Source organism: Lampetra planeri, chromosome 40, assembly GCF_965212315.1.
Source record: "Lampetra planeri chromosome 40, kcLamPlan1.2.h2, whole genome shotgun sequence".
Lineage (NCBI taxonomy): Eukaryota > Metazoa > Chordata > Hyperoartia > Petromyzontiformes > Petromyzontidae > Lampetra > Lampetra planeri.
In genome coordinates this window covers 1,257,013-1,271,913 of record NC_136146.1, presented here as the reverse complement: position 1 = coordinate 1,271,913, position 14,901 = coordinate 1,257,013, and the positions used below count along the sequence as shown (strand labels likewise).

The window sequence follows — 14,901 nt, the reverse complement described above, 5'->3', positions numbered from 1 at the left end:
TTTTGTTATTTTCTTTGAACCTATCTACGTGACTTTACCGAAAGACCCAAAGAATATGAATTCCTGCAGACACGAAAGCTTTGGGTCAAGATTCATCAATGCGCAGTTTATCTTCAAATTCGATTTGCATTCACCTGTTAAAAATTGCACAATTGTTGTTATCTTGTGTCAATTGCGGCCATGCAGACATTGGATACCTTAGAGAAAACCTAATCATGCCTGAGATTCAATCAATAGCTCAGCTTGGCGATTTGAGTAAAGCCATATGTCCGGGTCCTCATCGCATTGTTGACTTCAGAAAACAATAAACATGTACATATAAACACGTGGTCACAAAAGATAATCAATAATTTGCCCCGTTGGGTTTTGCATTGTAGTTTTTGTGGTTATATTAAAAGCAGCATATAAATCAAGGCAAACATTTTACGTTGCATTAATTTTGAAATAGCATTTGTGTAACAAATTCAGATTCAATATCGATTGTATTTGGCCCTCCCCTATTGCATTTGTTATCCTGCTGCGCCAGTCTTTTATTTACTTACTTATTTCCCATTTCTCTCCCATAATGCCATTCTCCTTACTCTCTGGTTCTGTCGGTAAAGTCACGTAGGTGAAAAAAATAAGAATAAAAAAAATTGAAAATAAATCAATAAAATCGCGACGTTTCGGAAGCAACACAAGCTTCCGTCATCAGGTGGGACAACCACAGCAAGAAACAAATTGCTGTAGTGAGCAAAGAGAGCTACTTTATATAATCGCTTGTCACAAGTAGCTCTTATTTATTTAGATTTTTTATTTTATTTTTATTTTTTATTTTATTTTTTTCACCTACTTGACTTTACCGAAAGAACCAGAGAGTATGAATACTTGCAGTCACGAAAACTTCAAACCATTCTCCCTCTTTCTCCTCCTCAATACCTATCTCTCTCTAGCTTTTTAGGTGTATGTTGACATTTTTTCGAAACCGTACGTAGCCAACCGTGCTAACTGGAGGATTGCAGTTGGGGACAATGTCATTTGGACACTGTGTTTCCCCATTCTTTGGGTCTGCGTATTGGTGTTGAAAATATACATACAACAAAAAAAACACATTTCCATTTTGTTTAAGGCTTAGAGAAATACGGTGCAACTCCAATTCACAACAAGCCAAGGACAACTTTTGTCCATGGATCCGCAGCAATCGCCCCAAACACAGCGAGCGACAGCGTACTCCATCATCAGCTAAAAATAACCAAGATGGGAGAAATTTGGTGAATATTTCTCACATTCGCGCCATCGGCAATTAAAGAGCAGAGTTCACGGAGCCTCAGAGTCTCGTCAGCTTGGGGATTGGGAGACCTCAACCCGTTGCTTTAATCCCAGCCACGGCCAGCGTGCCTGTTCCCTCGCCCTGTCCATGAGATAATTATGTCATTACGGCGGTGGCAATCGAGCGGAGCCAGACGCGGCATAAAGACAACAGGGATAAATCAGATGGAACCCGTCTGCGCTGTGAATTATGAATACAATTACACGCGATTACCTCACGCAGAGCTGATCATTCTTTCTTTCCTCTATTTTTTCCGGCAAACCCCCCCCCCCCTTCACGACCCCCCCCCCCCCCGCCGCCTCCCGGCCCTGCCACGACCGTGGTATTATGAGTAACTAGTGGTGCATCGTACGGCGAATTCCTCATAATTTATACAAACGTGAGCGCGATAAGCATGGAAAAGAAGGGGGGGAAATGGGATTGCAGGGTTTAATCTAGGCACTACAGATTTACTGTGGGAGAACGTGGGCCCTGGTAGCATTTCATCCATCATTTAATCCTGGCCCTAATGTGCGCTTTGAGCTGAGGTTGCAAATGCCCTTTCATGTCAGTGCTTTATTATCCCCTACTGCTAATGCGATGGCGAACATTAAACACTTTAACAATTTGAATATATTTATAACGGAGCACCAGTCAAGGGAATCCAATATGGGCGAAAACTGACGCCATCTTCTAAGTCTCATCCACGAAAGTAAGCCACCGATATCACAAAGGGCTCGTAATGTATCACATGGCTGGCAATTTTTGAAATTTTAAACGGCGCTATATTAATTATTTCAAATAAATATGACGCTAAGGTGATTTTAATCTCAATGAATAGTTAAAGACCCCCAGACTCATTTTCAAGGGCAAATTGGGGCATCAGTTAAGGTGGGGGGGGAATGCTCTGCTTAATCATTAACGCGCATAAACAAACTCTACCACCGCAGTGAAATTCATACACTGGCGAACATTTGTAATCATTGTACAGATTGGTCAAATTTGATTAAAGCATTTATAATCAGGCATTCACCGATTTGCTCTTTGCTCGTGCAACTTTATTGAAGAAAATAATGCATTTTTTTTGCAGGACTAGATTTCATAATAAAACCTTGATATAAATATTCGGGCTTCGTGGAGCAAATATTAGGTAAATGTGCCGCATCACTCTTACTGAAAAGGACGTACACTCGACCACGGATCGCAAATCAACATTACATTGTGCTGACTTGTGTATACTGCCTAATCCAGCATAAAAAAAAGCTGGTTGGTAATTCTCTGTGATCCTGCCTTTGAACTTTCAGGTTATTTTATAAGAAGAAATCATTTCAAATATTCAAGTGCAAATGCTCTTCTCTACTCGGCCATTTAATTCTCTTGCAACAGTGCATTGGGGAACCTTCTGGAGAGGACAATCATGTTTTTAATTAAATTACACATATCACTGTATTCATTAGTTTAACATATGTTTATTTTCTTTCTTATTAAAGCATAAACCAGTATATTAAACTACCTGCAGACAGAAATACAAAAAAACGCAACATATAGCCTCATATATCATGCAACTATCCTCACATTGTTTGCCACGTGGTCTCATTTAACGCGATTGTAAACCAAAGCAACGGGTTTTATTGCATAAACCCTTTTACGTAAGCAGCCCAATTGGTGCTCTTTGTAAGAAACGAAACTGAAATAAGGAAAAAAAATCTTCTCGACGCTTGAACAAAAAATTTGACGTAAACAAAAGATCACTCATCTGAGAGTAACAGACACTGCTAAACGCTTGCTGGGCCCTGTGTAATTATATGTGAGCTGAATTGCCGCAATTACTGGCAATGCATTTCCAGCATTGAGCACGGCAGTCTTGAAGACCCTTTGCTGGAACCCCACCGAGGCCCGGGAGTAATTGAGAGCCAACTGTAAGCTCTTTACAGAGGGGAATATTTGAGCAAAGTGCCATCAAACACTCTTGGGAATTAATGAATGAAGAAAGTTGGCCAAGCCTTGGCTAACTGACTGAGGGATCAAGACCCTAGCCCAAAAACCCATGTCATTATCAATCTAAGAGTTGTGCACGCGCATATACGTATGAATGTACAGACCGACGCATAGGCAGACACGTACCTTTTTTGTTATATTTCGCGTCATGAGCGTGCTCTCCCAACATGCAAGAACGTGACAATGAAATTAGTATCATAAAAAAATATTCCACAGCCAAATGTTTTGTTTACGAGCTCGGTTATTACCTTGCAAGCAAAAAGAACGTTGCCTTGGAACAAAACCGTTGCGGGGCAACACTGGGCCGATAAATGGCTACGCAGAAATGCCCTTCATTTACCCAGGAAAGCCTCATTTGGCCTGGAGACCCTATTCAGGTGGGCTCTGCAGGCCACACCCCATTGGGTGTTCGCGTCGATGTAGGCAGAAACCAGAGGGTGCAGAGAAAATCCACGTGCATGACAGACAACACTCACAAGCTCCTCACTGATAAGATAGATGGATTCGATCAACCATTGCTTAAACCGCCATCTCCCGGTCACCTCACAGCACAAGCCTACAGAGTCTGACTCTCTCAAGCAGTCATTCAATGCCATTGAGGTCATATGCAGCGTCTAGCCCGAGCATAAGTAGTTAACGATACTCGTGTAAGATATCACTGCAGCAAGCCATCTCACATGAAGTGGAATAGTATAAATGACAAATAAACATAATATATATGAGTACAGTAAATGGAAGCAGTATATATCATTTTAGTTTAACACGTAGGCTATCGCGACCGATATTACTCATAATATAGGTTTTTGGGTTAGATCGCGTAAGTATAAATGTGTCAAAGCCCTCCACCACCCGACACAGCCAATTGACAAATCGCCCGATGATGCTGGATGTAATAACCAGGGAAACGTTGTACTACTCAGATTGTAGATGTCGTGGATTTACTCTCCAACACAGCGGTGGGCTGAAGCAGTAAACTAATTGGCGTTTTGTTTACGTGACAAATCCCTTACTAATTGGCTGTGTCGGGTGGTGAAGGGTTTTCGACACATTTATCCTTACGTGATTTAACCCAAAAATCCTTCATTATGAATATTATGAGTATATGTCCTGCTCCTAAGGAAAGCGAATCAGAAATTAATTTCTTAGTTTTATTACATTTAAAGTGTAAGCGATTCCCTGTTCCATCAAGCATTGAGGTGGTGTGCTCATCTCTTGTTTACAGCACTGAGCGTGTGTGGGAAATTCCACATTCATATGGTGGGGAGCAGGGGGGGGGGGCAAGTCTATGGCATGGAACAACCATCGTTGACTTTTTCCACAAAGTGGTATTCACGTTATCAACCAGGAGGGATGATCGGCTGAGCCAACTCCCAACCAAGATTTGAACTCGCTACCTCCCCATCACGGGCCGCCTGCTCCGCCACCGATCCACGTTGCACAGAATCTCCTACAATGTGAGCAGCCAACAATTCGCCGCCAGTCTTCCGTAAAAAAAAATCAGACCGTGTTGCAGACGATGTAAATGTTTCTAAATATATCCTCTATTTCACTGCTACAACTCTCTTCAAAGATAGGAGTATGTATTTACACAAGAGGGAATGTTGTTTTTTTTCTCTCCCCGATTCTAATGGTTATTTGATAACAAAGGTGGCATGCGGAATAGTGATGTTCCGCAGCCTGTAAGCTGTCAGATATAAACTGCGTTACTTTGCCCGTGTTTACTGCGCAAAGACATCTCCCTATAAAATATTTATGAATTCTCTCAAGCGTGGTGCTAGGCTTGCGAATAAGTGCACTGCAACATTAGGACATTGCCGGAATATTCTAACGGCGGTAGGGGCGCGTCGAAATGTGGAAACAACATTCCCGTAACAAGAAAACAATTTCGGGGAGAGGGGAAAATAACCCCACCCCACCCTCCAAAAACAAAAAAAAAACAAAGGTCTACGTGAAATAATGCGTAAAGCAATTTGTTTACTTGGGAAGGATTCCTGTGCGTGTACGGCTGATTTAACACGCACACTTTGAAAATAAAAAATAATGTTTCCCGTGCAGGTTTGAGATGCCCGGACACGTACAATCGTTCTATTAGCGGAAATCGTCATCTCGGAGAGTTCACTTAAAGCTTCCCCATCGCGTGATTGTAGGCGCTGCCATGAACGATGATTGTTGCGTTTTCACTTGCTTACGTTTTGTTGGAGTCAGGCAACACTCGTGATGAAGGGTATAAATGGTACATGCGTGTATCAATTCACATAAATACACGTATTGTGTGCAATATTAACCCACGGAGTCAATGACTGAACATAATGTCTGTGTAGAAATGTGTTTTCCAGTTGCATAATGAATGTTGTTAGCAAACAAAAAAACATTGTAGGAATCACTTATGGGTGGATATTGTGGTCTACAAGTTTCCAGACTCCAACTTTGCCCAGTATGGTCAGACCTCAGAAGCTAAGCCGGCTTGGACTCCGTTAACATTTGGATGGGTAACAACCAGAGCTTGCCATGTGTTGTAGGCCTGGATATGCAAAGTGACCAAGATATGTCATAGAGACGTTCCTCAATAATTATTTGGCATTATTACCCTGCATACCACGTCACTAGTGTGGAAGAGTAGGCCAAACTACCCTGTCTATAGTTCCCTCTAGTGGAGGCACCTTCCATCAGCAGTGGCATGAGAAAGTAATTGCAGGGTTGCACCTTTACCCCTTTAGTGTGCAGCTGCTGTAGCAATGTAACGCAAAGTTGAAACATCTTTGTTGGCGCTACGTGATGTGTGTTTTTATAGTCCAATATCCACTGCTGGATGGGAAAATCCACTGCAGTTAGCCGTGGACTGCAAACCACTATTCCGCCCAATTGACTTTCTTCTTTGCCTACAACGTCCCTGCTAACCGGCGTTAAATGTACACAATGTCTCCACTTGAAGATTGTGTTATGAACACTCGAGAAAAAAAAAACACATACGGCAAGACTAGACTGTTTTTATTTCAGAGGCACTTTTATCCTTGAATTGACTATTCATAATATCCAAGGGTCTGGAGGATTAAAGCTGGCTGAGTGGAAAGCGCTTTACAATAAAAGGCCAAGACCCCAACTCCTCTTGCTCTTAGCACCCGATAACTGCACAATTATTCTGCCCATCAAGGCTACTAATAATGAGCTAATTAGGGTAATTGTTCACAGGACTCAAAAGCTCCTCTCCAGTGACCCCTGAAGCTACCTAGCACACTCGTGTGACCTGGAATCATCACAGACGGCGACTCTGAGCCACAATGAGCCTAATTAGCTTTGGGGAATACATCCAATTGAAGAATAATTAAAGATTAAACCTAGAGGAAGGGAGAGAGAGAAAAAAACATCTTCTAAAGAACACGGTCGTTTAAGAAATGCTGAAAAACAACTCAACCGGAAACACGCTTTTCCCCCCCAAGTCCCTTATGAAACGGTGCACGAAAGCGCTTAAACATTAATCAGATAGGATTTATTTTTTAATTAAAACATCCTATTCCACCACCCTAATTTTTTTCATATATATTCATGCTTTTATTCCAGCTTGAAAAAGCACTTCCGACCGATGTCTTTGGTATCCAAAGCATCGCCCCTTTTGATGCTTTATCAGTGACCATCACACGTTTTAATATGTTTTTTGTTCACCGGAGTCTGGTTCACATTATTCACAGCAGATGTCTACAATTTAGCATTGACAGAACAGAAAAAAACAAAACCCCCGGTTAACATTTTTAACATGTTTCACGTATGATGTCAAAACATTTTGTTAATTGCACAACATTTCTAAATAATCACACACATAATGCATTGCCCCGATTCACGTGCGAAGTCCGAATTATGAATCGATGAAAGATGGTGACTACCGCGTGAAAATAAACAGTGCCACGTGCCTGTCGTGTACGCCTGCATTTAATAACCTCACCCACGGTACATGCTGCAGCAGTGGCCGCTGAACGAGGAGTGTGTGTTACTCACTTGAGGAATTGGCTAAACTCTTCGCAGACAGTTTCGCAGCCAGGCCATTTACAGACGCCGTGTCCGTACAGAGCGTGGTCCCTGCCGAAATCCTCGTGCGAAGAGCTGCAATCAGACGTAAAAAAACGGAGAGAAAAAAACGAAATTGACAACAATCACACCTTGAACCGCGGCCGCAACAACTCGTCCTCTCGTCTCTGGTCGTGACCACAAGTGGAGCGCAACAAACGCTCAACTTCACAGCGGGTGCGCCTCAATGCCACGGAAGGCTCGCTGTTTGTACTCAAAATTACTCACACAATGCTGCCAACTAATTTACGTTGATTCCACCCCCCACCCCCCCTTAATGGTGGATGGATGGCGGGGGGGGGCTCCAGGGGAAGTGGCTTAATATAAATGGCAATTATTGCCAGACCCTGAATGGCCTTTTTACTTAGCTGCGGCACTGTTAATTACTCTAGGGCAATTAACAGGAATGCTAATTGCACAAATTGCTATTTATGCTTCTAATTATTCATGAAACTGGAAAGGTTGTGCAAATACGACAGAATGGTAATTACGTTCTCGTAGATCAATTAGCGCAGAACAAGCACATCACTTTCATCAATTAAATGAGACTAATTGAATAAAACTTTATACGTTTTAACTCCTAATAATTAAACGCAGCGTTTGACGGATGTTTCAATCGACAAGAGCATGTGTCTCCGAATGCGTCCTCCAGAATGGCGTCGAATTTAAACGGATGCTTTCCAGCGAGATAGAAAACAAATGAGTCTCCGGTGCGATTTTCGCCGTACTTTTGTGCAATGCATCACACACGCATTGAGTACGATTACGCGCAGAGAACGCAGAAAATGACTGCGCCGGCCAATGTCATTATCCATCTTGTCATTACTATTAACGCCAAGGAATTACACGCGGTGCATTAACGTACACACGTTTCAAATACCTAAAATGCCATTAGATGCCATACATTCAAGCATTATATGAATGTGTAAAGCAAAAATATCGGCGGAAATGGAAATGCATTCTTTTCTGCAATTTTCCTTGAGTACGATGCTCGCCATTTAATCACCATAACACCCTTTTTATTGTAGAAAGTGTAATAATCATTTCATTTTTATGGGATTCTCATAAATGCATGGCTGCGTGTTTTATATTCTTCATTCTTTCACTTTCGAAAGGCATAAAAGAAAATGCTTTCACAAGACAAGAAAGTCTCCTGTGAAATAACTTATCAAGGCCAAGATATATTCTTTCTCACACGAGGCATCACTGCTAACACCAACTCTTTCTAATTTTCTAATCCCCTTAGATTTAAAATGCCAGAATTATTTGATATAAGCTGTGATGGATCACACTCATTTTTACAGCGTTAACCCTTCAGAGCCGGTGAGTGACTGTGTCCTAACAGGGACAACGCAGAGACTTACACATGCATCTATTGAATTTGGTTATGAACGGAAGACGAAACAGCTGTACATATACAATGCCTACTAAATCCATTAAGTTGTCCTTTGGCCTTGGAAGTGTCTCCGGGTGTTAAGAAATTAACTATTTCAGATGAAGCATCTTCTATTAGCATCGTTTTAGAGTTATTGAATAACTTGTTACTTAAACAAAAATCCATTTAGGTTGGTTTTGGTTTCATTTCACGATGGGAATGTGTATGGAAAAACATTACTCATCAACACATGGGTAACAACACAATCTATTTCAGTCTCTTGAGTTTTGACGTTGAAAATAATAAGAAAATATAAACGTGTATACCAGTCCACATATCTGTATTATAGCACAGGTGTGCTGAACACAAAAGACACACACGAACAAAGGTCCCAGTTTGCTGTTTCGCCAGCATAGGCTGTTGGGGCAGGTGCTGTTAGTGAGCACATGAGGAGGCCAAGTCACAATGCAGAACGGGGTACGTAAACACGCACACATGAGCATGCAACGTGTATGTGTTGTGCAGTTAAGTCAATGTGGTCCCATGTGTAAAACAAGCACGCAAAGTGTTCATAAGCCTCGGTGGCTTTGAGCCAGTCATGGTAATTCCACATTTATAGGACAAGGGAATGTGTATCCACAGATCAAACGATGTAAAATTCCCACCGAACAGCACTCACCAGATGTTAGTATTTTACTGCCCCAAGGGAGATGACGATGCATCTCAGTCGACCCTGGCTGGGCTCAGAACTGATAACCCCACGATTGAGAGAGTCCTACTTTGTGCAACAACTGATTGCAAATAATGACACAAAATTAATGGGTTTCCCAACTCGTGAAAGCTATTGCACCGGTGAAGTTCTCTTGCAGCGTTTCTTACAACAACAACAACACATTTGCACACTGATTCACCAGTACTTAACGTGTTGTTTCCATTTGTACCATTTGCTTATGGTGGCTGCCGGGAAGAAAAAAAAACCCATGAGAAAAGCCACTATGGGACTGGAGGTGGCTGGCTGCCTCACTCAGAGGTCACTGAATTTAATGAGCATGGCTGAGATCCCGAGTTCAAATCCGAGCAGCTGCCCTGTGATTAAACAGGGCTCTCAAGAGCCGTTGAGTTGATGCCCTCAACCTGGTCACCAATGAATGTTCAAAAATAAAAATAAAACCGTCATAATACGTTTGCTTTTGCACATAATTTGATTAAATTTCAACCTCCGAGACTTAAGACATCAGTTTTCCCGTCGTGGGAAAGTCACCTTAGGGCTGTATGGGGGAAATGTGACCCCGTCCACTGTGTAAAAGATTAAAATGACATTTTCTTGGGTCTTTCGGTAAAGTCACGTAGATCGGTTCAAAGAAAATAATGAAAAATAACAGAAAACTACGACGTTTCGATCGCAACGCAAGCGTCCCAGTTTTCTGTTGTTTTTGATCATTTTTCTTTGATCATCAGGTGGGGAAAGATGACGAACGCTTATGTTGCACCTGAAACGTCGTTATTTATTTTATTTTATTTTTCTACCTACGTGACTTTATAATCAACGATTTTTGGGTTTAGATCGCGTTATTTATAAATGTGTCGTAACCCTCCACCACCCGACACGGCCAATCAGTAAAAAAAGTGTCACGTTGACAAAAGACAAATAGTTCACTGCTTTAGCCCACCGGTGTGTTGAAGCGTGAAACCACAACATTTACAATTTGAGTACGACGTTTCGCTGGTAATTGCATCCAGCATCATCGGGCAATTCGCCAGAATTGAACTATTTGAACTATTTGTCTTTTGTCAACGTGACACTTTTTTTACTGATTGGCCGTGTCGGGTGGTGGAGGGTTACGACACATTTATAAATAACGCGATCTAAACCCAAAAATCGTTGATTATGAACAATATTGGTCGCGAAAGCCTACGTGTTAAACTACGTGACTTTACCGAAAGAACCAGAGAGTATGAATTCCCGCGGTCACGAAAGCTTTAAGTCAAGATAAAATGACGCTTGAATGATGTTCTCAATCCTGTCAAAGAGGAGAGCGTTGGGCCTGATCCAAACGTTTGCGAATGTCAATTATTATTTTATTAGAATACTCCATTCGCAGCAATGGGGTGAAAATTAAATAATATTAATTTATGTAGTTTTGCTATGGCATAAAAATGTGAATCTTAAAACGCGTGTGTTGTGGCTATGAAAAAAACCCAATATAATCAACTTGTATTAAGGGCATACGGGTCTAATTTCTCACTTGATAGTATCTCAAACACTGATAGGCTCACTTGGAACAGAGATTATCGGCGTGAAGCACAGGTTTACCTATCCATGATCCTTAACCTACATTCCTATAATCCAATGAAGAGGTTACGGACAAAGTAAAGCAAGACGGATGTGGCGTGCAAAGGCGATTCCAGGAACAATGTTTTAGGACTGCGCTGGCAAAAATGCAAATTGCCACTCACCTCTCCCTGCGCTGGATGTGTGATCCCATGCTGGTGTGCTGCCCATTAGTCAGCGGTGAGTAGGTCAGGGTGGGTGAGGTCCTGGGAAGTGACAGAGCGCCTGGCGGAACGACGGGATTGCTGAGCGACAGGTCCAGGCCCCCACCGTTCTTGGTAAGACTCGGGCCCTCCTCTGAGTGCGACCCCAAGGAGGAGACTTCCTTCCAGAGATGCTGGAGGTCTGACGGAAGGAGGCCTGCGAAGCACAGCCGCCGTTCAGCGACGCGTTGGATCCACACGGTCAACGCGCAGAGGCAAATCGCGAAACAAATGTTTGATGGTACAAAAACAAATAGCTATCCTACACATCTCACTCATTTTTTTTTTTTGAACTGCTTTATGTGTTTCATTTGTTGTTTTTACCGCACATCTCTGATTAGCACCGTCTGCTACATATGGTGCGTAATAAGTTCTACATACATACATAAAAAGATAAAAAAACACATTTATTCTAATCAACTTTGACCTAACAAGGTCCACCTAATAAGGTCACACGAGTGTATTTTACCTTCTCATCTACACTGGTCAGATGCGTTGGAAGAGGGAGAGAGTACCCACACTTTAATCTACCTGCTGACTGACTAACTGGGCTGCAACCGTATACCCTACTGAGTGGACAGAGGCGAGCCGTTTAAGAAATGTGGGCCCATTGCTTCACCTGTCATGCAAAAAGCTCAGAATGACAACGTATGACTTGCCAGGTCAGTGTAGGGACCATTGCACCAAAGCAAAGTACCCTGCGACCTCACATTTCGGTAATGTCCACTGCTTAACACTTGAAAACAGTAATGACTTATGATAATTGTTTTTTAACCCTTTTATCTGGCAACAAAACTAACACCTTTTTTTTACAAGGAGTCATGTTTGCATTGACCACAATACCTGCGGTCGGAATGCGCATAAAACATCACAACTCCGGTAATGTATGTACTGTCCTTGAAATTAATTGGTCCACACCCGAAACAGCTTTTCTTAGAGCCGAGTCTCACATGGTGTTGGACCAGATGACGCCAAAAGGCGCACTAAAAAAAAAAGTGTCAGTTTTGTTGCCAGATAAAAGGGTAAAAAAACTATTATCATTTTTTGCTACTGGCAAAGGAGGTTCCAATGGAGTAATTACTTATTTATTCACGCAAATCATAATTTCGTAATTAAATGATGCTATTTTGCCACACAAAAAACCTTGTTTTATTTGTTTATTAGATTCGTAATTGGCTGCCTCCATTTTTTCCCTAAATTTCAAATGAAGAATTGACTTCATGAACCCAGTTAACCTGATGCTGCACTTTCCGCAATGCTCCGTGATATGTGTGCATCAACGGGGGCAGATGAGATGCCTGAACTGCGAATTCCAGCAGACTGCGCATGAACCATGCGATCAGCCCCCACGGTTTGAGACAACCGTCTGATAACATTTGTTCCAACGGAAGTGGAATTCTTACTGACAACTTCGCTGAAAAAAAAAACTGCACAGACCTCTCTGCTCAACATCGCTCTAATGGATTGCGAAGCTTGTTGTTCCGTGGCAAACATACCGAAGCTGTTATCTTATATTTTTCACGAATATTTTTGGGATAAAACTTATATACAGGCATATTTACATTTACCATTGTCGTTTAAAATGACAATCATTCAACAAAACTGGTAACAATGGCATTGCATCGTCAATTGACTCAGCATGTAATGATAAATCAATTTATTTGTTCTAATTTATTTTAAATCGCCGGGTTGCTAAGAGGTCAGAGCACTGAAATGCTGCGTTTGAATCAAAGCAAACACCTATTTTTAGGTACAATGAGTTGGTCTCAGCCAGGTCACCAAAAGACTGCAAAAAACACCGTCATATGAAATGTGTTTCTGCACATTATGATGGTGATTTACATCTGTGAAAATGTAAAATGTTCGTTTTTATTGTCCTGTGAAGAACAGTACTCAGTCAAATTGTGGGTGGGAAAGTGTGGCCATCTAGGTACCTGACATATATCTCAGAATTAGCTCTCAGATATCCGCTTCCTGGGGCAATTCTATAAAAAAAACGGCAGGTTGCACAACTTTTTAAGAGTTTTTAATGGATTCTTCATCTGACGCATGACACCGATAACACAATCAAGATAACATTGTGAAAAACATAAAATATATTTTAAACAATTTTTAGATATGTTGACGATGCACGCTTGTATTAAATTGCCATTACAGTTAGTCAACAAGGGTAACAAAACTCAGCAAATAAAATGGGAATACGTAAAAAAAAATACAAAACGAGAAGCAAATTTTATAAAAAAAAAAAAAGATTCCTTAAATCAAATCATAAACTTTCACATCACGGCGATGCATCACATCACTGGAGGTGAATGAATTCACACACAGGGAGAATTCACCCTTTAGGGTCAGCAAACAGCACGCGTGTGCACTAATTGTGTCCACTGCATGTGTCCCCTAAATGTACCTGCGTTGCGTGTGTGCACGAGGCGTGCCCAATTGCATTACCTTGTGGCAGCCCAGGGCGCTGGAGGGCTTGCTGCATCAGACCCTGCCTCTGCAGTGACATCAAATGCTGCTGCTGAAGCTGCTGCATCTGTAGGAGCTGTTGCTGGAATACCAGTTGCTGTGCTGTAAGTGCCTGCGGCTGCTGCTGTTGCGCCTGCTGCTGCTGCTGTTGCTGCTGCAATATAGAAAAACGAATGCATTAATTCGGCAATAATTAGTTGTGGCGGTGTGAAACGGTGGTGCAGTGGTTAGCGTGATGCATTATGAGCCTGGCCAAACTAAGTTCGATTCACGGTCATGGCCAATATGCAGGTTAATTGCATCTTTGAAAGGACTGATGACCGCAATGATAAAGTGTTAGCTGAGAAATGGAACGCATCCGAGGGCGTCCAGAGGAGATGGAGCAATGAATCAGCTCGTATGCAATGTGATAGGTGGATTGCTACTTTGTCGGATCATGAGCGACAGCGCCGGCTTTGGGAGGCTTTCATTTAGCAGTGGAGTGACCATGGATTGATGATTGATGATGGCACAATTTATCCTTATGGCGGTACCCCGGGGTACCAAATAATACAAAATGGCTGAGGCAATTAAATATTTAATTTCTGGGACACTATTTTTCCCCAGGGGTGTACTTAACTCCGCGACTGGGATACCAATCAATCCGAAATCAGTGCCACACTCCACGATGTCGAAACGCAGCGAGGACGATTGCGACGAAACCCTGAACGCTCGCGGTACGCGCCGTAGTGGTGCATCGTGTACAGCTCGTCGAGATGAGTCGATTGCCGCATCGCCGATCATCAAGAGACTAAAAATTACCGCATCACGGAAATTATGCGAGAGCTGGGGTAATTATGGAACTATGGTACCCCGGGGTACCGCCATAAGGTTCATTTGCACAAAATGACATGATCAGGGGAGCACATTCCACAAAAGTAATGGACTTGGACGTGAATAGACTATTATATTCAAAGTCAGACAATGCAGAAAACATGCAGTAAAACTATCACATTTGTTTTAAGGATTACTAAATAGAAAACGAATGTACAGTGATATTTGTGTTATTTTAATGATATCAAAACGTTTAGACTATCCCTCTTACATGCATGCATGCATATACAGAGTGGCACAAGTCAGTACACACGTGATTATTTAATTTATTTTAACACTGGCATTAAAACTGTTTAATTGTTCA

The 14,901-nt window shown here is 41.9% G+C and overlaps 1 protein-coding gene across 1 annotated transcript in view; it reads right to left on the bottom strand.

The window, feature by feature from the left end:
• Positions 1-14,901, bottom strand: part of LOC144731712 (forkhead box protein P2-like) — a 181,801-nt gene that overhangs the window by 41,290 nt on the left and 125,610 nt on the right. Inside the window, exons 6-8 of the mRNA XM_078612897.1 lie at positions 13,704-13,875; positions 11,178-11,412; positions 7,277-7,381 (exon numbers count right to left, since the gene is read on the bottom strand). Of these exons, the coding sequence (XP_078469023.1) occupies positions 7,277-7,381; positions 11,178-11,412; positions 13,704-13,875 (512 nt within the window). The remainder of the gene's footprint in view (positions 1-7,276; positions 7,382-11,177; positions 11,413-13,703; positions 13,876-14,901) is intronic.